Below are 23,398 nucleotides of genomic sequence, written 5' to 3' on the forward strand. Positions count from 1 at the left end.
AAGTTATGTTGGCCCTCTCTTTTGGAGATTTAAACATTTCGCAATAATAATGTTTAGGAATACGGTTTATGCAAACTTTTACCTAGCAAAAGCAAAGGCATTATATGTATAAGTTACAATCCAAATCTCGTTTACACGGACAGGCATACGGTATACCTGTGAAGTGAAGACCTTCATCCTGTGCTTAGTCTATTATATTGCAGAAATCACACGGAAGTTTTAAGCTGATAATCACAGGTAATTTAAATATGATGAATTGCTGCCACAATCCGGATTTAAATTGCGAAAATATTTCAATACGTTCTGGTGTGAAGATGATAAAGTAACTCGTGGTGTCGCCCTTGTCTAACAGAAAATAATCTCTCGCCACTCCACCCACTATTGCATCGAAATCAGTTGTAAAGTGTCTGGATAATCTGGTAAAATCCCGGATAGAGATGTCGCAAATTGTTACCAGATAACCGAACATTTAGTTGTCTTGGTCCGACCTTCTTTTTTGTGCTGCACAGTACATTTTCTTTGAAATTGACGGTCGATTTTTGTCAAGATGCGGGACAAAGGATTTTCAGCGCTAGGCCCGATCTTCTGCATTTCTTCCATTTTTGTAACACTGCACCTCGTTTGTGGAAATCTGAGCTATTCCTTTCCCGAGGAGATTAAACGAGACTCAGCAATTGGAAATATAGCAAAGGATCTCGGTTTTGATTTGAGGACTTTATCTTCCCGGAAGGCTCGTGTTACTTTTGAGGGCACTCATAAGCGTTACTGTGATATTAATATGAGAACGGGGGATCTGATCACATTGGAGAGAATCGACAGAGAAAGCCTCTGTGCCAAGAAACCTTCATGTGTTGTGCAAGTGGATCTGGTGTTAGAAAATCCGTTAGAGCTTCATCGTGTAAGTCTTCATATACAAGACGTGAACGACAACTCGCCAAAATTCAAAAAGAATTTGATTGAGATGGAAATACGCGAGTCAGCAGTTAAGGGTAACCGCTTCTCAATAGAGCAGGCCCGTGACGCAGATATAGGTCAAAATGCTGTGCAAAGGTACGAGCTTCAAAAGAACGACAACTTTATTCTGGCTGTTGACAGCAACAAGGTTGAACTCATACTAGAAAATACTCTTGATAGAGAGAAACAAAGCGAGATGAATTTACTTCTCACAGCTTTGGACGGTGGATCTCCTCAGAGATCCGGTTCCGTAGTCATACGCGTCACTGTGCTGGATGCCAATGATAATGCCCCAGTGTTCAGCCAGGCCGTTTATAAAGCCAGTCTGCCTGAAAACTGTCCTTTAGATACACCAGTGATTAAAGTCAGTGCCACAGACGGAGACGAAGGAGTGAACGGAGATGTAACGTATGACTTAAGTCACGTGTCTGACGACGACATAAATGTATTTTCAATTGATCCTAAAACGGGAGAAATTAAAGTAACTGCTGTGATTGACTTTGAAGACAGAAATTCTTTTGAAATGAGAGCAGAAGCGAAAGATGGTTTAGGTCTAACTTCTTACGCCAAAGTGTTAATAGATGTGACTGATGTAAATGATAATGCACCAGTTATATATCTAAATTCAGTGTCTAACCCCACACCGGAGAACGTGCCAACTGGTACAGAGGTGGGCATTATTAATGTTCAGGACAGAGACGCTGGGAATAACGGGCAGGTCCACTGTTCGATCCAGCAGGGTGTCCCCTTTAAGTTGGTTCCTTCTATTAAAAACTATTATTCTCTGGTGACCACAGGACAATTGGACCGCGAACTAGTGTCCAATTACAACATTACAATCACTGCCACTGACGAGGGCTCTCCACCTCTGTCCTCTTCTAAAAGTGTTCAGTTATCTGTAGCTGATATCAACGACAACCCACCTTTGTTTGATGAGCAGTCGTACAGTGCATATGTGAGTGAGAATAACAAACCTGGCTCCACTTTATGTTCCGTTAGTGCTCGAGACCCCGACTGGAGACAGAACGGTACAGTGGTTTATTCTCTGTTAGCTAGTGAGGTGAACGGTGCCCCGGTGTCCTCCTATCTGTCTGTGAACGGAGACACGGGTGTGATCCACGCTGTGAGGTCGTTTGATTATGAACAGTTCAGGAGCTTCAAAGTCCACGTGATGGCCAGAGACAACGGTTCTCCTCCTCTCAGCAGCAACGTGACCGTGAGTGTGTTCATCTCAGATGTGAATGACAACTCTCCTCAGATCCTGTACCCCTCCCCGGAGGGCAACTCCTTCATGACCGAGCTGGTCCCCAAAGCTGCACACGGAGGCTCTCTGGTGTCCAAAGTGATCGCGGTGGACGCAGACTCTGGACAGAACGCCTGGCTGTCCTATCAAATAGTCAAATCCACAGATCCGGGACTTTTTACCATTGGTGTCCACAGCGGAGAGATCAGGACACACCGGGACATTTCTGAATCTGACAGCATGAAACAGAACCTTGTAGTGGCAGTGAAAGATAACGGACAGCCCTCTCTGTCTGCCACCTGTTCCATGTATTTACTTATTTCTGATAACTTGGCTGAGGTGCCAGAACTGAAGGATCTGTCTTATAATGAGAGCAATTCCAAACTGACCTCTTATCTGATCATCGCGCTGGTGTCTGTGTCCACGTTTTTTCTGACTTTCATCATCATCATCCTGGGTTTGAGGTTTTGTCGCAGGAGAAAGCCCAGACTGTTGTTTGATGGAGCAGTTGCCATCCCCAGCGGTTATCTCCCTCCTAATTACACAGATGTTGATGGCACAGGAACTTTACGCAGCACTTACAACTATGACGCGTACCTGACCACAGGTTCTAGAACCAGTGACTTTAAGTTTGTGACATCATACAATGACAACACGCTGCCTGCTGACCAGACTCTGAAGAAAAGTCCATCAGACTTTGCTGATCCGTTTGAAGACATCACAACATCTTCTGAGGTAGAAAAACGCAACTTCTTTCCCACATATATAAACATATAAACCTAGACTTAGAACTTTTATTGTCATTGTCCAGTTTCTTGCACAACAAAATTAGGTAGGAAGACCACAAAGGTGCAACAAGTAAAGAAAACAATGTACAAAGAAAAAAAGCAATATCTATCTATCTATCTATAATTTTTTTCCACCAACTGTGTTCAGGAAACCATAGTTTTAAGTTTATATTTTTGAGTGAAAACAGTCACATTTAACTATTCCACTGGCTCAACATAAAACTGCCTTTCAGGGTCTGAGACAACAGCAACATCAAAGTTCCTATCAGAACTCAATCAGTATAGACAACAGTAGTGACCTGTCAAGAAACAAATATACAAAAATAAAACAAATTGTTCTTTGGAACCCATAATTCACAGTTCAACTGACAAAAAAGTACAATGTAAACTTTCATTTTAACTTTTTAAGGGAGAACATCATGAACTCACTTTGATTTCTCTACACAGCCGAAGTACACACACAGGAATCACACAGAAAGTGATCTCCCCTCTGAATCAAACAGAAAAATAAAAAGTTGTGCAAAGTGAACAACAGTGTAAACTTAACAACTCTGAAATCTGTTAGGACACTCTGTCATTACTCACACCAACCCGCTCTTCAATCCTGCTCACAGCAGGTAACCCTTGAACATACACCCGTTGCACGTTCAGAATTCTACAAAAATCATCACAAACACGGAGTCATCGCATAATAAACTTAGTTTCCTAGGCTAATTACCGTCTCCGACAACACCGACGACAATATTTTGCAGTATTTTACACTTTTCTAGCACATTTACCTCACGTGTAGATAGCCGCGCAAACTTTTGCAGCCTCTAACTCTCTAGTGTTCCCGCTTGCAGCGTGACACGAACCTGAGTACAAGCATGGTCTGGCTTAAGGTGGCTCTTAAAGGGACGGTGTACCCCCAAAACGCAAGGTCTAATCATCACCATGACAACTCTACAAACAGACTGTTAAAACACAATCACCTCTTCTTAAACCTTTTTTATGTGTAGTGTTAGTTCTCTTGGCTACAGTTTCCCCTGCTACGTGTCAACGTCCTAGGTAACCCCCTGCACATCCACCATTCCCCTAAATTTGGTGGCATAGAGAACCATACCAGCTAAGACATGGGAGACTACATCTGGACTTCAAAAGTCAACTCCCAGCCCATTGTTCCTTCAGTGGTGCTAGTTTCAGTCATTATGCAACAGTCATTAAGAACAACAACTCAGTGTTTAAGAAAAAAATGGGGCCATTTTAGCATTAATTAAACCCACAGACAAATAACTCAATTTATTTTCCAAGTAATCTAACAGTTTTTGGCTTTGCTAACATAACTGAATTTGGGATGAATTTGAACTGGGATTTATGAGCAACAGGTGAACACATGCAATTGAAACAGATATTTTACTTGCAGGAAATGGACCTCTGAATAGCTACACAGAAATTCCAACAACAAAAAAAATCTAATTATTTCCAATAATTCGTTTTTAAAAAATAAAATAACATTTGTAACATTTCTAATTTAAAAATATATTAAATGAAAATAATTTGCTTTTCATTCAAGCAAAACGACATTTCAACATGACACTGAAACTTTTGAGCAGTGGCATTGAGCGCCAATGACATTTTGTTTAAAGAAAAGTGGAAAAGTGTATTTAGAGTGCAGCAGTAGCCTGCTCATTCTTTTATAATGTCGTTTCCAGGTCTCGACAGGGTCAACTGGTGCACTTTTTAGGCAATGTGATGGAAACAAAGCTTCAGTTTCGGATGCAGCCTTGCAGTAGTTAGCTTTGGGTAGAGTTTTAAAAATAAATTAGTCTTTACAGTAGTTATCTCTCATTGATTTTAGGAGACAACATTGCCCAATAACCATGCCAAATCTTACAGTACCTGTTCATGGTCCTGAAATACGATCCAGGGTTTCTTGGAGTAACTGGATCTGGAGACTTGTTTGGTATCTCCGAAATTCCATGTGAATTTCAATAATCAAAACTGTAGGTTTGTGTAATTCAGTTACCTCAGCTTATTGTCTCAAAAAGGAGAACCTTAGAACTTTTGTGTATTACAAAAATGTAAAATAAATTGAAGAATGTTAGGGTTTGTTGAGGCTCAAACAGTATACATTTGAGGGTAACAAACCAAATATCATTTTAAATGACTGTTATGGCATGACATCGGCATCTTACTCAGGCACAGTTAGCAAGGAATGCTTAATGTGTTTTAAATAATATTCACAACTGTTAAATATGGCCGAGAGCGGTCTTGGAGTGATTTACTTTTTTGTGAATAATTGAATACTAAGGAGATTAAAAGGTGACTCGTGGTGTCGCTGTTGACTAACGGAAAATAAACGCTTGCCACTCCACCCACTCCACTTACTGATTAGATATCAAATGCAGACTGCTGGAAAAACGCATATATCCGAACCTTCAGGACCCCGTACCTTGCTGTAAAGCTGTAAGGATTGCTGTGTATTTTGGAATAGATTTCACTTTGCAACTGTGGACAGTATAATTGCTGCAAGATGGGCTCTTTTCGAGTCAGGGTGGGAGACAAAGGATTTTCAATACCAGGGCCGATCTTCTTTGCCTCCTTTATTATAACGCTGCGCATCGCTCATGGAGATCTAAGTTATAATATTCAAGAGGAGATGAAACGAGACTCCGTGCTTGGAAATATAGCTAAGGATCTTGGGCTTGATCTGAGGACTTTGTCTTCCCGAAAGGCTCGCATTGATTTTGATGGATCTCGTAAGCGTTACTGTGACATTAATCTGAGAACGGGAGATTTGATCACATCGGAGAGAGTCGACAGAGAAAGCCTTTGTGGCAAGAAACCTTCATGTGTTGTGCAAGTGGATCTGGTGTTACAAAATCCTTTGGACCTCCATCGTGTAAGTGTTCATATTCAAGATGTGAATGACAACTCGCCAAAATTCAGAGAAAATTTGATTGAGATGGAAATAAGCGAGTCAACCGAGAAGGGTAGCCGCTTCTCAATAGAGCAGGCCCATGACGCAGATATAGGTCAAAATGCTGTGCAAAGGTACGAGCTTCAAAAGAACGACATCTTTATTCTGGCTGCTGACAGCAATAAGGTTGAACTCGTACTAGAGAATAAACTTGATCGAGAGAGACAAAAAGAAATGAATTTACTTCTCACAGCTTTGGACGGTGGATCTCCTCAGAGATCCGGCACCGTAGTCATACACGTCACTGTGGTTGATGCCAATGATAACGCCCCAGTGTTCAGCCAGGCCGTTTATAAAGCCAGTCTGCCTGAAAATTCTCCTTTAGATACACCAGTGATTAAAGTCAGTGCGACAGACGCAGACGAAGGAGTGAATGGAGATGTAACGTATGACTTAGGGCACATATCTGATGATAATATGAATGTGTTTACTATTGAACACAAAACGGGAGAAATTAGAGTAACTGGTGTAATTGACTATGAAGACAGAAGCTCTTTTGAAATCCCAGTGCAAGCCAAGGATGGTTTAGGACTAAAATCATATGCCAAAGTTATAATAGAGATTACTGACATAAACGACAATGCACCAGCAGTTTCTCTGGAATCGGTGTCTAACTCCATTCCTGAAAACGTGTCGCCTGGTACAGAGGTGGGCATTATTAACGTGCAGGACAGAGACGCTGAGAATAACGGGCAGGTCCGCTGTTCGATCCAGCAGGGTGTCCCCTTTAAGTTGGTTCCTTCTATTAAAAACTATTATTCTCTGGTGACCACAGGACAACTGGACCGTGAACTAGTGTCTGATTACAACATTACAATCACTGCCACTGACGAGGGCTCTCCAACTCTGTCCTCTTCTAAAAGTGTTCAGTTATCTGTAGCAGATATCAACGACAACCCACCTGTGTTTGATAAGCAGTCGTACAGCGCATATGTGAGTGAGAATAACAAACCTGGCTCCACTTTATGTTCCGTTAGTGCTCGAGACCCCGACTGGAGACAGAACGGTACAGTGGTTTATTCTCTGTTAGCTGGTGAGGTGAACGGTGCCCCGGTGTCCTCCTATCTGTCTGTGAACGGAGACACGGGTGTGATCCACGCTGTGAGGTCGTTTGATTATGAACAGTTCAGGAGTTTTAAAGTCCACGTGATGGCCAGAGACAACGGTTCTCCTCCACTCAGCAGCAACGTGACCGTGAGTGTGTTCATCTCAGACGTGAATGACAACTCTCCTCAGATCCTGTACCCCTCCCTAGAGGGCAACTCCTTCATGACCGAGCTGGTCCCCAAAGCTGCACACGGAGGCTCTCTGGTGTCCAAAGTGATCGCGGTGGACGCGGACTCTGGACAGAACGCCTGGCTGTCCTATCAAATAGTCAAATCCACTGATCCGGGACTTTTTACCATTGGTGTCCACAGCGGAGAGATCAGGACACTGCGGGACATTTCTGAATCTGACAGCATGAAACAGAACCTTGTAGTGGCAGTGAAAGATAACGGACAGCCCTCTCTGTCTGCCACCTGTTCCATGTATTTACTCATTTCTGATAACTTGGCTGAGGTGCCAGAACTGAAGGATCTGTCTTATAATGAGAGCAATTCCAAACTGACCTCTTATCTGATCATCGCGCTGGTGTCTGTGTCCACGTTTTTTCTGACTTTCATTATCATCATCCTGGGTTTGAGGTTTTGTCGCAGGAGAAAGCCCAGACTGTTGTTTGACGGAGCAGTTGCCATCCCCAGCGGTTATCTCCCTCCTAATTACGCAGATGTTGATGGCACAGGAACTTTACGCAGCACTTACAATTATGACGCGTACCTGACCACAGGTTCAAGAACCAGTGACTTTAAGTTTGTGACATCATACAATGACAACACGCTGCCTGCTGACCAGACTCTGAAGAAAAGTCCATCAGACTTTGCTGATCCATTTGAAGATCTCGATACTTCAATAGAGGTAGGATTCTGAAATAACCGGGTTATCAAAATTGCAGTGTTTTGTGTCTTTAAGTTTTTACATTTATAGTATTGTCTTTGATAAGTAGAACCTGAGGCTTCTTGTTATTTACAGGGTCTTTCCTATAGTACCTCCCCTTTCTTGCATTTTTTTGTGTGTTTGTGTATGAATTTAAATTTTTTTCAAAATAACGCCTTTCATCATATTACAAACAAAGTCAATCTTGGGGGGTTGCTTATAGCGAAACGTAGCTATTAATATTAAACTGGAACGTAACCAACTTCCTTTTATTTCCAACCCGAAACTTTCAGTGTATTTTTTTAGACTCTTCTGACGACGAGTCAAGTTTCACTCTGATTTCTGGTCAGCTTTTACAACACTGCAAAGTACCTCGAAATAAACAACGGCATTAAATTAACAAGTAATGATTAGTAAATTGATGATACACTTTGTTGCATAAACCATCTGATTTACTGATGGCGGCACCAGTACTGTTAATGATCTTTCACATGAAAGACGAACAAAGGTCCTATACTCAAGATTTACTTATTAGTTCATGTAATTTCGAAAGTCCCCGTGTTAATTTTGTGGTGAAGTGGTTAACGCATTCGTTGTTTAAGGAACGGATCCCTCCTATTTTTAAAGAGGCACAGAGGGGAAACCCCGGGCTTGCGCCAGGAAGTCCATCCGACGTCAAATCAAAACGTTTAGCCGCCTACGGTAGCGATAGTCGGGGAAGTAAGTGACCAGTCGAAGGGACGTTCTGTGCGTAAATCACAATTATGTTTAATGGGTATTATTATCATCATCAATGTAGCATTAAAATGACTAAATCACTTTTTAAACTACCGAAACAATAGCTGTCAGATATTCATCACTTCCTGCTGTCAGTATTGATAATCTCATTTCTTGTGCTCAATTCTTTGTCATCTCATGTACATCCACATTGTACCTCGGTATACATTAGTGTTACCGCATGTTATAATGTTGTTCTCAAAGGTGTGTTGACAGTCTGTTGGATGGTGAGCGCTACATGTTTATTTCTATCCCATTGTGGCGCCAGAGAAGGAAACTGACACTGTAACTAAACTGATAACGCCACCTGGTGTTGGAGTTGCACCCCAGGAAATTTCACATTAACCAGTGCAAAGGTTTTATCAGTTACAAAGACACACGGGCTTGTTATTGACAAAGAAGAGGCGTGGCAAGTCATTGTCAATAGGTTTGTTTAATGCATTATCTGAATAATGTGGAGATACAAAGACAACAGCAAATTTAGTGGCAGGACTTCCAATACCACTGTACCTTTAACTAAAACATCACTACCAGACATGGCTTAAAACTACAAGACTCACTGTGTTGCTCCAAGTAAAATAGCAGCTCAACAAAAAGCCAATTAATATAGTTAAATACAGGTCACTTTGGGAGGCAACCTACAGGGAGTAGTGCCCAAGGACTGCCACCCGTTACTCACTCGTCACCTCGCATTGCAGTTGTCACTGCAACTAAAGGCGCTTTATAATCGTATCCCGGCGTTTACACTCGCATGCATAAGAGGCAACCTGACCAAATGTGCCTAGCCCCCCAGCAAGCGTCCGTCTCTAAACCTAAAGTGAAATAAACCTATAGTGAAATAAACCGATAAAGCAAGCAAGAAATAGGGAACTACTCAGGGAAAAATAAACAGAAGAGGAGTGTATGCATCTACATATAAAACCTTTAAAATACCACAGAAATGCAGCATCAGGCGCACCCACGCTTGGCCCCAACAAAGTGCGGTGTGGCACAAAAGGCACAGGACAAGATTAAACATGATAAAACAAAGCAAAGTTAAAACAAAACAAGGCACTAGAGGACACTGAAAACAACAACGAGAAATAACAAGACTCAACAAGATGGCAGCAGGGTACCTATAATAAGAGAAAAGAACAGTTATCCTTGGTCCACGCTATTATTAACTAAACTGCAGACTTCATACGAGGATCCTACTAACCACTCGACTGAATTTGATCTGCAACGTTAAGATCAGGCTGTGATCGTCACCATATATGGGAGAAATGAGTACCAAACGCTAAATCAGTGAATAGGCCACAGCTGCTCCTCATAGCTAACCTCTGATTAGATCGCTAGGGTACCATTAAATGTTCACGCTGCGTTCACAGACACCATGTAGGAACAAAACATCTTCTACAAAATCTAACCCACTACACTAACATGAAACTTAAAACCAACAAACATACGGATTTGTTAGGTGGTTGTCAAATGCCAGCGAGCTCATTAATACTGGTTAGCTACTAACATTTGCAGCACTGACTCTGTAAAAATGAATAGGTGTCGTGTGTTCCCGGTGAGACTGTTGTAGTCCACAACTCATGGATGACATTAAGAAAGAAGTTCAGTTTCAAATTCAAAGAAGTGCAGTGTTGACTGACTTGTACTTTACTTTGATATTTCCTTTGCTGCTTGGATATGGAACGCCAGGACTGACATAATAAATTAATTATACTATTAAATAATTAATTAAATGTGGCAATAATTATTTAATTAATTAAATGTGTCAAAAATATTTATTTAATTAATTATTTCCAATTGTAATTAATTACTGCCACATTTAATCAATTATTTAATGGTATAATTAATTTATTATGTCAGTCCTGGCGTTCCATACTTGGACAAGTAGTACTTTGTTTGCTTTTTGTCTCAGATAAAGAAATACCATATGAAGCTTGTACAACGCAGTGTATTGTTGCAGATTTCATAAAGGTACTGTCTTGTCTTCATGGTTATGAATAGCTGGAGTTTAGCCATTAAGAGATTTCCCTTTCAACGCTTCATGTTGTTTGTGTTCAAAGTGGTGTCATCACTTCAGCATTTAAAAAGTCAAACATAACACCAAGTTCACATATAGATGTCCGACCGCGTGCGTGCGTTTCCGTTTTAAGTTACACGACCTCAGGTTTATCTCGTGACCTCCCGAACGGTGTTGAGCATATGTTATAAAGCTGTGAGTCAATGTACAAAAATGCATGTAATGTGTTTAATTATAGTCACGTCCATCAGCAGTAAGATGACACTTGTACATCGATGCATCATTCTAATAATGTCTACTCTAGTATAAGGACCGACTTTCCGCAAAAAGACTATGTCTACTTCTGATTTGTTGCTTATCTATATTTTAATGAACGTAGTTGCTATAAATCGGAAATAAATGATTGAAATTGCCATTTCAATTGCTTTTTTCTAACTGTGTGTGTGTGCGACTGTTGCAGCATTTGTCTTTTCTGTATAAAAACGGTCTAAGTATTTTCTCTGCCGCTGTCCATGGTTCTGAGCCTTGTCATTTGTATTCTGTAGCTATAATTGCTGATATTTCATGTACTGTTTAGTTTATTTTCATTATAATATACCGAGAACATAATTCGCTATTCCAATTTAGTGTATCGACAGGAGTAAACACTACCTTCATGCGATTTCTTTCTTTCTTTCTTTCTTTCTTTCTTTCTTTCTTTCTTTCTTTCTTTCTTTTTTGACTTGAAGTTTTATTCAAACGCGGATGTGAAGTTAAAAAGACACATGGTGTCACTGTTGGCTGGAAGAAAAAGAACATGCAGCACTCCACCCATCATGAATTCAGTTTTTTTTTTTCATTTATCAGAAACGCTAAATCCTGGGACATAGTTCTGTATAAACTGGTGTGGACTATTGGATTTCTGACTGATTTGGGATACATATGTTGTTTCGCTCTAAATAGCCAGATAAACAAGCGGAAGACGTTTCATTTCAGGATGAGAGACAAAGGATTTTCAGGCCCGATCTATTGCCTTGCTACGTTTATTGTAACGATGCGCCTCGTAAGCGGGGATCTGAGTTATTCTTTTGCCGAAGAGATGAAACGCGACTTCGTTATTGGAAATATAGCTAAGGATCTCGGTATTGACCGTGGAAGTTTTTCTTCACGACAGGCCCGTGTTGATTTTGAAGGATTTCGTAAAATGTATTGCGACATTAACATTAGTACTGGGGATTTTACTACGATGGACAGAATTGACAGAGAGAACCTTTGTGGCAAGAAACCTTCCTGTGTGTTAAAAGCAGATCTAGTTTTGGAAAATCCGTTGGAGCTTCATCGTGTTAGTCTTCATATTCAAGACATAAATGACAACTCTCCACAATTCAAAGATCATTTAATTGAAATGGAAATAAGCGAGTTAGCAGAAAGGGGAAGTCGATTTCCAATAGAGCAGGCCCATGACGCAGATATAGGTCAAAATGCTGTGCAAAGGTACATCTTACAAAAGAACAACCATTTCATTTTATCAGTTGACAACAACAACGTCGATCTTGTACTGGAAAATAAACTCGATCGAGAAAAGCAAAAGGAGATTAATTTACTCATCACAGCTTTGGACGGTGGATCTCCTCAGAGATCAGGTACCGTAGTCATACACGTCACTGTGCTGGATGCTAATGATAACGCCCCAGTGTTCAGCCAGGCCGTTTATGAAGCCAGTCTGCCTGAAAACTGTCCTTTAGATACAGCAGTGATTAAAGTCAGTGCCACAGATGCAGACGAAGGAGTGAATGGAGATGTAACGTATGACTTCGGTCATATATCTGACAGCGATGATAAAGTTTTCTCTATTAATCCTAAAACTGGAGAAATTAAAGTGTGTGGTTTGATTGACTATGAAGAAAAAAGTTCTTTTGAAATGAAAGTGCAGGCTAAAGATGGTTTAGGGTTAACATCTTATGCCAAAGTTATAATAGATGTTATTGATAATAATGACAACTCGCCAGATATATACCTGAAGTCACTGTCAAATCCCATTCACGAGAATGTGCCACCTGGTACAGAGGTGGGCATCATTAACGTGCAGGACAAAGACTCTGAGAATAACGGGCAGGTCCGTTGCTCCATCCAGCAGGGTGTCCCCTTTAAGTTAGTTCCGTCTATTAAAAACTATTATTCTCTGGTGACCACTGGACAACTAGACCGCGAACTAGTGTCTGATTACAACATTACAATCACTGCCACTGACGAGGGCTCTCCACCTCTGTCCTCTTCTAAAAGTGTTCAGTTATCTGTAGCTGACATCAACGACAACCCACCTGTGTTCGAGGAACAGTCGTACAGCGCATCTGTGAGTGAGAATAACAAACCTGGCTCCACTTTATGTTCCGTTAGTGCTCGAGACCCCGACTGGAGACAGAACGGTACAGTGGTTTATTCTCTGTTAGCTAGTGAGGTGAACGGTGCCCCGGTGTCCTCCTATCTGTCTGTGAACGGAGACACGGGTGTGATCCACTCTGTGAGGTCGTTTGATTATGAACAGTTCAAGAGTTTTAAAGTCCACGTGATGGCCAGAGACAACGGTTCTCCTCCCCTCAGCAGCAACGTGACCGTGAGTGTGTTCATCTCAGATGTGAATGACAACTCTCCTCAGATCCTGTACCCCTCCCCGGAGGGCAACTCCTTCATGACCGAGCTGGTCCCCAAAGCTGCACACGGAGGCTCTCTGGTGTCCAAAGTGATCGCGGTGGACGCAGACTCCGGACAGAACGCCTGGCTGTCCTATCAAATAGTCAAATCCACTGATCCGGGACTTTTTACCATTGGTGTCCACAGCGGAGAGATCAGGACACAGCGGGACATTTCTGAATCTGACAGCATGAAACAGAACCTTGTAGTGGCAGTGAAAGATAACGGACAGCCCTCTCTGTCTGCCACCTGTTCCATGTATTTACTCATTTCTGATAACTTGGCTGAGGTGCCAGAACTGAAGGATCTGTCTTATAATGAGAGCAATTCCAAACTGACCTCTTATCTGATCATCGCGCTGGTGTCTGTGTCCACGTTTTTTCTGACTTTCATTATCATCATCCTGGGTTTGAGGTTTTGTCGCAGGAGAAAGCCCAGACTGTTGTTTGACGGAGCAGTTGCCATCCCCAGTGGTTATTTCCCTCCTAATTACGCAGATGTTGATGGCACAGGAACTTTACGCAGCACTTACAATTATGACGCGTACCTGACCACAGGTTCAAGAACCAGTGACTTTAAGTTTGTGACATCATACAATGACAACACGCTGCCTGCTGACCAGACTCTGAAGAAAAGTCCATCAGACTTTGCTGATCCATTTGACACTCTGGGTCAATCTATTGAGGTAAGACACTCACAAATCTTTCCTCTGGTTCCTACACTTTTTGTTGTATTTCTTTTTGTTTTTTTAAAAAAAATATTTGTAAGACCGTTGTTTATGTCTTTATCTTGCACAGGTAGTATTGTCGTTTACCATGAATTGCTTATCATATGATGAAAACTTTCATTCAGAAATACCTTACGGCATGTTGATCTCGACTATTTTTCTTTTTTCTTTACTTATCGTGTAACTTACATCTTAGTTTGTTATTTGCGGGTGCTATTTTTCGTAATTTTGTATATTGTTGTTACATGTTTTTCTGGGTCCTTGTGGCAAAAAGATTTAATGAAATAACTCATTCTTTAGCAAACTATACAGTATAAAACAATGCGGACTTATGCCATGGTTAACTTATTGTAATTGTTTGCTTTTATCAAAATAACTAATTCACACTATTGAAGAGCACGTGGCTGCGCGTATAGCAGAAACACATTTTGTATCTTTGCGTGGTTGGTCCTGCCAAATCTCAAATTAACTTTCTTTGGTGCTGAAATATTCCTCAGGGCCACTCACTGTAATTGTTCTCTCTCTCCCCCTCTCTCTGTCTCCCTGTCTTTCCCTCTCTCTCGCGCGCACTCTCTCTATAGTTGTGCTCTTTCATTTAAATCGACGTCATTTCTAGTAATTGTCTGCGACCATTGATATTATTAATAATATTGATAATAATTATAATAGACATTCGTGTTGTTACTTACTGAATTCTTTTTATTTTTGCCGAGCTCAGCTCTGAATATGAAGTAGTCAGGTATACCATTTTACATTGAGTGATTTTTAACCTGGTATTAGCGTAGGTAAAACAGTCTTAACAGAATTTTCTGTCAGGTTTATCTATGTGACCTTCAAAATAATAGCAATATCTACATAAAACAGTTTGTTTTTTCATTTCTTCTTCCTTTCACAACGATGAAGAAACATTAGCTTAATTGTATCTAGAACGTTCGGCCCGCAAATCAAATGCTCTTCAGTTCAGTTGTGTTCTGTGAACGAAGAACACAAGATGTGTTATATGATGAGCCTGTGTATAGGTTATGTGCCTGAGGTAAACGAATGACATTTTATCACATGTGTGTAGACATTTCTTGTTTGCCACTATATACACTCGTTAATTGTTTGTAGTTACAAACTGATTATAAAATGGTTACTGGGGAGGTACTTGTTACTGTTCTTCATGCACAAGTGCTATGATGTTAATTGTCATCAGTAAATCGTGAAACACTATTTTTTTTCTTTTAGTTAGCGATTTCTCGTAGTTTTGGTGTTTTCAATTAGCTTGTGTTTTGAAACACCAATTCAACGTTTATTTAACGATAAGTGAACATAACTTGTGTTTTCAGACATCGACAAACATATTTAATCACCTAGTGTAAGGATAAAAGGCAACTCGTGGTGTCGCTGTTGGCTGATAGCACACTGACACACACACCACTCCACCCACTGCTACTACACAGATGTCGACTGTAATTCCCTGAGAACCAGTTACGTTTGCAGACATGTTTCTCCGTGTTTCATCGTGATATTACACTTTGGATTGTTGAATCGTTTACGAATCACGTTGTTGTTTTTGCTCTGGAAAGTGCATCAGAAGCACTGCGGTCACGTTTTTGTATCAGGATGGGAGACAAAGGATTTTCAGGGTTAAGACTGATTCTCCGGTCTGCTTTGTTTGTTGTAACGCTGCGCCTGGTTTATGGGGACCTGAGTTACTCTATTCCAGAAGAAATGAAACGAGACTATGTCATTGGAAACGTCGCGAAGGACCTCAGTGTTAATTTTGGAACCTTAGCTTCACGACAAGCCCGTGTTGATTTTGAAGGATCTCGGAAAAGGTACTGTGAAATTAATATGAGAACCGGAGATTTGATCACATCGGAGAGAATTGACAGGGAAAGCCTTTGCGGGAAGAAACCTTCTTGTGTTCTAAAAGTAGATCTGGTGTTAGAAAATCCTTTGGAGCTTCACCATGTAAGTCTGCATATTCAAGATGTGAACGACAATGCACCGCAATTTAACGAAAATTTGATAAGAATGGAAATAAGCGAGTCAGCAGAGAAGGGTAACCGCTTCTCAATTGAAGAGGCCCATGACGCAGATATTGGTCAAAATGATGTGCAAAGATACAGCCTACATAAGAACGACAACTTTATTCTGGCTGTTGATAGCAATAGAGTTGAACTTGTTCTACAGAATAAACTTGATCGAGAGAAACAAAAGGAGATTAATTTACTCCTCACAGCTTTGGACGGTGGATCTCCTCAGAGATCCGGTACCGTAGCCATACACGTCACTGTGCTGGATGCTAATGATAACGCCCCAGAGTTCAGCCAGGCCGTTTATAAAGCCAGTCTGCCTGAAAACTCTCCTTTAGATACAACAGTGATTAAAGTCAGTGCCACAGATGCAGACGAAGGAGTGAATGGAGATGTAGCATATCAGTTTGGCCATGTGTCTGACGACGACATAAATGTATTTTCCATTGATTCCAAAACGGGAGAAATTAAAGTAACTGGTGTAATTGACTATGAAGAAAGAAGTTTTTTTGAAATGAGGGTAAAAGCCAAAGATGGTTTAGGACTAACATCTTATGCTAGAGTTTTAATAGATGTGACTGATGTAAATGATAATACACCATTTATATACCTGAAGACACTGTCAAATCCCATACCTGAGAATGTGCCACCTGGTACAGAGGTGGGCATCATTAACGTGCAGGACAGAGACTCTGAATATAATGGACAGGTCCGCTGCTCCATTCAGCAGGGTGTCCCCTTTAAGTTGGTTCCTTCTATTAAAAACTATTATTCTCTGGTGACCACAGGGAAACTGGACCGTGAACTAGTGTCTGATTACAACATTACAATCACTGCCACTGACGAGGGCTCTCCACCACTGTCCTCTTCTAAAAGTGTTCAGTTATCTGTAGCTGACATCAACGACAACCCACCTGTGTTTGATAAGCAGTTGTACAGCGCATATGTGAGTGAGAATAACAAACCTGGCTCCACTTTATGTTCCGTTAGTGCTCGAGACCCCGACTGGAGACAGAACGGTACAGTGGTTTATTCTCTGTTAGCTGGTGAGGTGAACGGTGCCCCGGTGTCCTCCTATCTGTCTGTGAACGGAGACACGGGTGTGATCCATGCTGTGAGGTCGTTTGATTATGAACAGTTCAGGAGTTTTAAAGTCCACGTGATGGCCAGAGACAACGGTTCTCCTCCACTCAGCAGCAACGTGACCGTGAGTGTGTTCATCTCAGATGTGAATGACAACTCTCCTCAGATCCTGTATCCCTCCCTGGAGGGCAACTCCTTCATGACCGAGCTGGTCCCCAAAGCTGCACACGGAGGCTCTCTGGTGTCCAAAGTGATCGCGGTGGACGCGGACTCCGGACAGAACGCCTGGCTGTCCTATCATATATTCAAATCCACTGATCCGGGACTTTTTACCATTGGTGTCCACAGCGGAGAAATCAGGACACAGCGAGACATTTCTGAATCTGACAGCATGAAACAGAACCTTGTAGTGGCAGTGAAAGATAACGGACAGCCCTCTCTGTCTGCCACCTGTTCCATGTATTTACTAATTTCTGATAACTTGGCGGAGGTGCCAGAACTGAAAGATCTGTCTTATGATGAGAAGAATTCCAAACTGACCTCTTATCTGATCATCGCGCTGGTGTCTATGTCTACGTTTTTTCTGACTTTCATCATCATCATCCTGGGTTTGAGGTTTTGTCGCAGGAGAAAGCCCAGACTGTTGTTTGATGGAGCAGTTGCCATCCCCAGTGGTTATCTCCCTCCTAATTACGCAGATGTTGATGGCACAGGAACTTTACGCAGCACTTACAATTATGATGCATACCTGACCACAGGTTCAAGAACCAGTGACTTTAAGTTTGTGACATCATACAATGACAACACGCTGCCTGCTGACCAGACTCTGAAGAAAAGTCCATCAGACTTTGCTGATGCGTTTGAAGATCTCGAAACTCCAATAGAGGTAGGATGCTGAAATAACTGGGTTATCAAAATCGCAGTGTTTTGTTATGTCTTTAAGTTTTTACATTTATAGTATTGTCTTTGAAGTCCATCAGATTTTGCTGATGCATTTGAAGAATCAGATGCGTCTCTAGAGGTATGACTTACTTACTGGCGTTAAATTTATAAATCTGTTGGGGATAAATTTGCACCTTAACCAATCAAACTTTCTTGTATAGATATTCGGAATCTTTTTTAGGTTTTTAATTCCATATATTTTATTTCATTTAATATTAATGAAAGCAGTCATATTGTAGTCAGATACTGCCTTAGTAGAAACAGTGTCCTTAAATCTATTTTTATGTCACTATAATGCATTTTAATTTTCTCTTCTGAACTATGAACTTCAGCACGTGTATTAGAAGCTGCAATTCATTACACAATAGAAAGATTTAGGGGAATGATAATTAAGAAAAAAACATTCGGCTATAGAAATGGAAAAAGAATTGACTTTATTTGTCAGGTTTTACTTTTTCCAAGTCCAGAATTAGAAATGAACTTTTCCCATTTCAAAAGATGTATTAACCATATAATGCCAGAGAGAGACTCCAAAGTGATGGAGTCTTTCTCTGGCATTATACTGTTAATAGAAGTTAGTAATAGATATCAAAAGCACAAAATTCTATGCAGAAGATATTGCTGATATATGAACTATCATAATTCAGATTGACATGTTAAAGTTCAAATTGCTGTTTGTTTGGTTTTCTTAGGTTCTTAACTCAACAAATTAAAAAACAACAAAGTAACAAACACTCACCTTTCCATGGACTTCATAACCTTCCACCAGGTTGAAAAAGTGTCATCACCCTGTCCTTTAGAGATTCACTTACAGTACAAGAATGCTTGTTGTTTTTAAAATCTACGGTATTATTCAGATGGTAATTCTCAATAGTAATCATGGGTTATTTCCTTTCCAATGAGGTTACATTTGCCCGTACTGATAAATGGACCCTCACGAATTAGGAAAACACTTGATTAAGCTCAATATTGTCATTCATTTTATTTCTCTGATGAATATTTGCCCTGGCTTGTGATTTGTGGATGATATTTAAAGCTTCTTAAGTTGATTTTTCATGTTTTTATACTTCTTACTCTACCCGAAGATTAGTGCTTATGTTTGTATTTACTTTACTTATGCATTTTCCATTTTTTTAGGGAGAATGCGCACCAGTGAAATGGTAATTGAACGTGGACGTTACTGGGACTACTAATTTTCTTTAGTAATTAATGTTTTTACCAGTCGAAAAATGTTGCCTACCCAGATCGGTATTAAAATATAAATTGACAATACATTTAGCTGTAACCCCCCCCCCCCCCCTTTTTTTTTTAAGAAGTGTGCTGTGTGTGCTGTGGTCATAAAGGAAATCAATGCGTTGTCTGCAAGTTAAATATTTCACGTGCAGACAACGCATATGAACTCAGAGGGTCGCTGTTTACCAGCAGTGGAAACATACCTCCATCCATAGCTCTTGGTTTGTTAGTGTTAATGCAGTCTTGTCATTGTCAAACTGTCCCTTTGGGTGTGCTTTTGTCCACCATTCTCTGGAAATATTTTCGATTATAACTGATGTGAAAAGAGCGCACTTGTTGTCGCACTGATACAGTTTGGACTGTTAAACGTTTTCGAGTGTTTTTCTTTGTATTTTTTGTCCAAAGATGGCACACAGTAGAAATTCGGTGGCGGGCCTGCTATACAGCTTTGCTTTCTTTCTTCAATCCTTTCTCTTCGGCTATGGAGATGTGAGCTATTCTTTTCCCGAGGAAATGAAGACCGGATCTGTCATAGGAAATGTAGCAAGGGACCTCGGACTGAACGTGGGGGAATTATCTGTTCGAAAGGCCCGCATTGACAGCGATCTGAACCGTAAACGGTATTGTGACATAAATCCAAGCACTGGCGATTTAATTGTAGCTGAGAGGATTGATAGAGAGGCTCTTTGTGGCGAAAAGGCATCTTGCATCCTCAAATCTGAATTGGTCTTAGAGGCGCCACTTGTGTTACATCGAATTTCATTACAAATACAAGATATCAATGACAATCAACCTGTTTTTGCGAAAGACGAAATAAAAATAGAAATCAATGAATTGGCTGTAAAGGGATCCCGTTTCCGTATTTTGGAAGCACACGATCTCGATATTGGACAAAACGCTGTTCAAAGATATGTGTTGCAGACTAACAGTTATCTAGTGCTGAAAATGCAGACTAAATTAGATGGAGGCAGATTTGCTGAACTAGTGTTGCAAAAGGAATTGGATCGCGAGGAACAGCGGGAATTCCGATTACTGCTTACTGCATTGGATGGGGGCAGTCCTAAAAGAAGTGGCACGACTACCGTGCATGTAATTGTCTTAGACGCTAACGATAACGCTCCGGTTTTTAGTCAACCTGTGTATAAAGCCAGTCTTCCTGAAAATTCTCCTTTATATACTGTAGTGGTTAAAGTGGCTGCAACTGATGCAGATGAAGGTCTAAATGGTAAGGTGACTTATGAGCTAAGTCGTATATCAGAGACTGGCAGAAGAGCATTTGATTTAAATCACATCACAGGAGAAATAAAGGTAATCGGACCTTTGGATTTTGAAGAAGAGTCCGTTTATGAAATGCGTGTAGATGCTAAAGACGGATATGGTCTTACCTCAGACTCAAAAGTAATAATTGAGCTGTCAGATGTAAATGACAACCCACCTGGGATTAGTTTAAAATCACTATCTAACTCCATACCCGAGAACGCGTCACCTGGTACAGAGGTGGGAATCATTAACGTGCAGGACAAAGACTCTGGGAATAACGGACAGGTCCGCTGCTCCATCCAGCAGGGTGTCCCCTTTAAGTTGGTTCCGTCTATTAAAAACTATTATTCTCTGGTCACCACGGGACAACTGGACCGCGAACTAGTGTCCGATTACAACATTACAATCACTGCCACTGACGAGGGCTCTCCACCTCTGTCCTCTTCTAAAAGTGTTCAGTTATCTGTAGCTGACATCAACGACAACCCACCTGTGTTCGAGGAACAGTCGTACAGCGCATATGTGAGTGAGAATAACAAACCGGGCTCCACTTTATGTTCCGTTAGTGCTCGAGACCCCGACTGGAGACAGAACGGTACAGTGGTTTATTCTCTGTTAGCTGGTGAGGTGAACGGTGCCCCGGTGTCCTCCTATCTGTCTGTGAACGGAGACACGGGTGTGATCCACGCTGTGAGGTCGTTTGATTATGAACAGTTCAGGAGTTTTAAAGTCCACGTGATGGCCAGAGACAATGGTTCTCCTCCACTCAGCAGCAACGTGACCGTGAGTGTGTTCATCTCAGATGTGAATGACAACTCTCCTCAGATCCTGTATCCCTCCCTGGAGGGCAACTCCTTCATGACCGAGCTGGTCCCCAAAGCTGCACACGGAGGCTCTCTGGTGTCCAAAGTGATCGCGGTGGACGCAGACTCCGGACAGAACGCCTGGCTGTCCTATCAAATAGTCAAATCCACTGATCCGGGACTTTTTACCATTGGTGTCCACAGCGGAGAGATCAGGACACACCGGGACATTTCTGAATCTGACAGCATGAAACAGAACCTTGTAGTGGCAGTGAAAGATAACGGACAGCCCTCTCTGTCTGCCACCTGTTCCATGTATTTACTTATTTCTGATAACTTGGCTGAGGTGCCAGAACTGAAGGATCTGTCTTATAATGAGAGCAATTCCAAACTGACCTCTTATCTGATCATCGCGCTGGTGTCTGTGTCCACGTTTTTTCTGACTTTCATCATCATCATCCTGGGTTTGAGGTTTTGTCGCAGGAGAAAGCCCAGACTGTTGTTTGACGGAGCAGTGGCCATCCCCAGCGGTTATCTCCCTCCTAATTACGCAGATGTTGATGGCACAGGAACTTTACACAGCGCTTACAATTATGATGCGTACCTGACCACAGGTTCAAGAACCAGTGACTTTAAGTTTGTGACATCGTACAATGACAACACGCTGCCTGCTGACCAGACTCTGAAGAAAAGTCCATCAGACTTTGCTGAAATGTTTGATAATCCAGATGAGTCTGTAGAGGTAGGACATGTTTTTTTTTTAAATAATCTAATTTAACGTTGCAGTGTAATGTTATGCACTTCAGCTACTTTCTTCTCAGTTTTTAAACCTTTTAGAGGTGTTGATTCATAGGAAGGCATTCACTGGCACGCATTTTCTTGATATTCCTTTTTTCGGCACAGCCCTTTTGAAGTGACTGATGTGCACGTTTTGTTTCCAAATGTCACTAGTTATGCAGTTATTTTACTGGCTTTTGCCATTTTAAAAAGATATTAAATGATTAAAAAATATTTTACGATTATTACTTGTCTGCAACTTGTTGAATTATAACTTTAGTCATGTTTAAGTGAAAATTGTCAGTCATCACAAATTGACATTCTGAAATACTGAGTGGTCAATAACATTTATCAATTTAATTATCAGTTAATTCTCTGTAGGACAGTGTGCCTAATACGTCCATTGCTTGCTGTTAGATGTGAAGTTCCACTAGTCAGTTTGATATTTTGAATGTAATTCGTGTAATCACGAGCTCGTTAAACTTGTACTTATGCTACAGATGAAATGTTTTAAAAAATAATTTTAGTACATTTATAGAAACTGTTGTTAAGTGATGTTTACTAACTACGTTTAACACACGGCACATTTACTTAATTAATGGAAAAATAAACAAATTCTCTCTCAAATTTCAAGACCACTTAGAATATTGATTAATTTTGTCCGTGTAAATTGTGTGTCTACTGCAAACGCCTATTAGAGGTTGTAGTTCCAGGCGTTTTTTAATCATCAAACAATAGACTAAATGAAATTATTATTCTTTTATTCTTCGTTAAAAATTTCTTTCACTCATTTTCTATGCCCTATGATTAAACACCCTGTTTTTTTCTTTTGCGGGACTTTAGATTCTCCAATAAATATTTGTTTTTTAAAAATATAGAACTAGTGTTATTTTAATGTGTTTTTAGAAAAGTCCATCATGTTGTCACTTTCAGAAAATTTAAATGAGGGAAGTATGTATGTCTTTTCTTCACCCTTTAAGCGCTGTCTGTGGTGCTGAATGAAACTTTGTGCTTTTTTGTACTTTAACACAAAATCAAAGTCCAAACTTGCAGGAAAAATCGGTTTCTTTTGTGAATTAAAATTGGCAACAAAACGATTACGGTGGTCGTTGTGGCTGTAACTGTGGCATTTTATACTAGCTTATAACATGTTTATTTGTAATATCTCAAATT

The 23,398-nt window shown here is 40.8% G+C and overlaps 1 protein-coding gene across 8 annotated transcripts in view; it reads left to right on the forward strand.

The window, feature by feature from the left end:
• Positions 1-23,398, forward strand: part of LOC309713957 (protocadherin gamma-C5-like) — a 308,827-nt gene that overhangs the window by 4,112 nt on the left and 281,317 nt on the right. For 2 of the 8 annotated variants that reach the window (XM_082545921.1, XM_082545936.1), the window contains exon 1: positions 416-2,932. The exons of 2 other annotated variants lie outside the window; for them this stretch is intronic. In XM_082545921.1, coding sequence (XP_082402047.1) covers positions 548-2,932 — 2,385 coding nt within the window. In that variant the 5' untranslated portion in view covers positions 416-547. Of the gene's footprint in view, positions 1-415; positions 2,933-5,390; positions 7,901-11,613; positions 14,065-15,582; positions 18,097-19,671; positions 22,191-23,398 lie in introns of those variants that run through there. 4 more of the 8 variants (XM_082545909.1, XM_082545924.1, XM_082545919.1 and 1 more) reach the window with 4 other exon arrangements.

This window comes from Aulonocara stuartgranti (genome assembly GCF_965226115.1).
Source record: "Aulonocara stuartgranti genome assembly, chromosome: 2".
Classification (NCBI taxonomy): Eukaryota; Metazoa; Chordata; class Actinopteri; order Cichliformes; family Cichlidae; genus Aulonocara; species Aulonocara stuartgranti.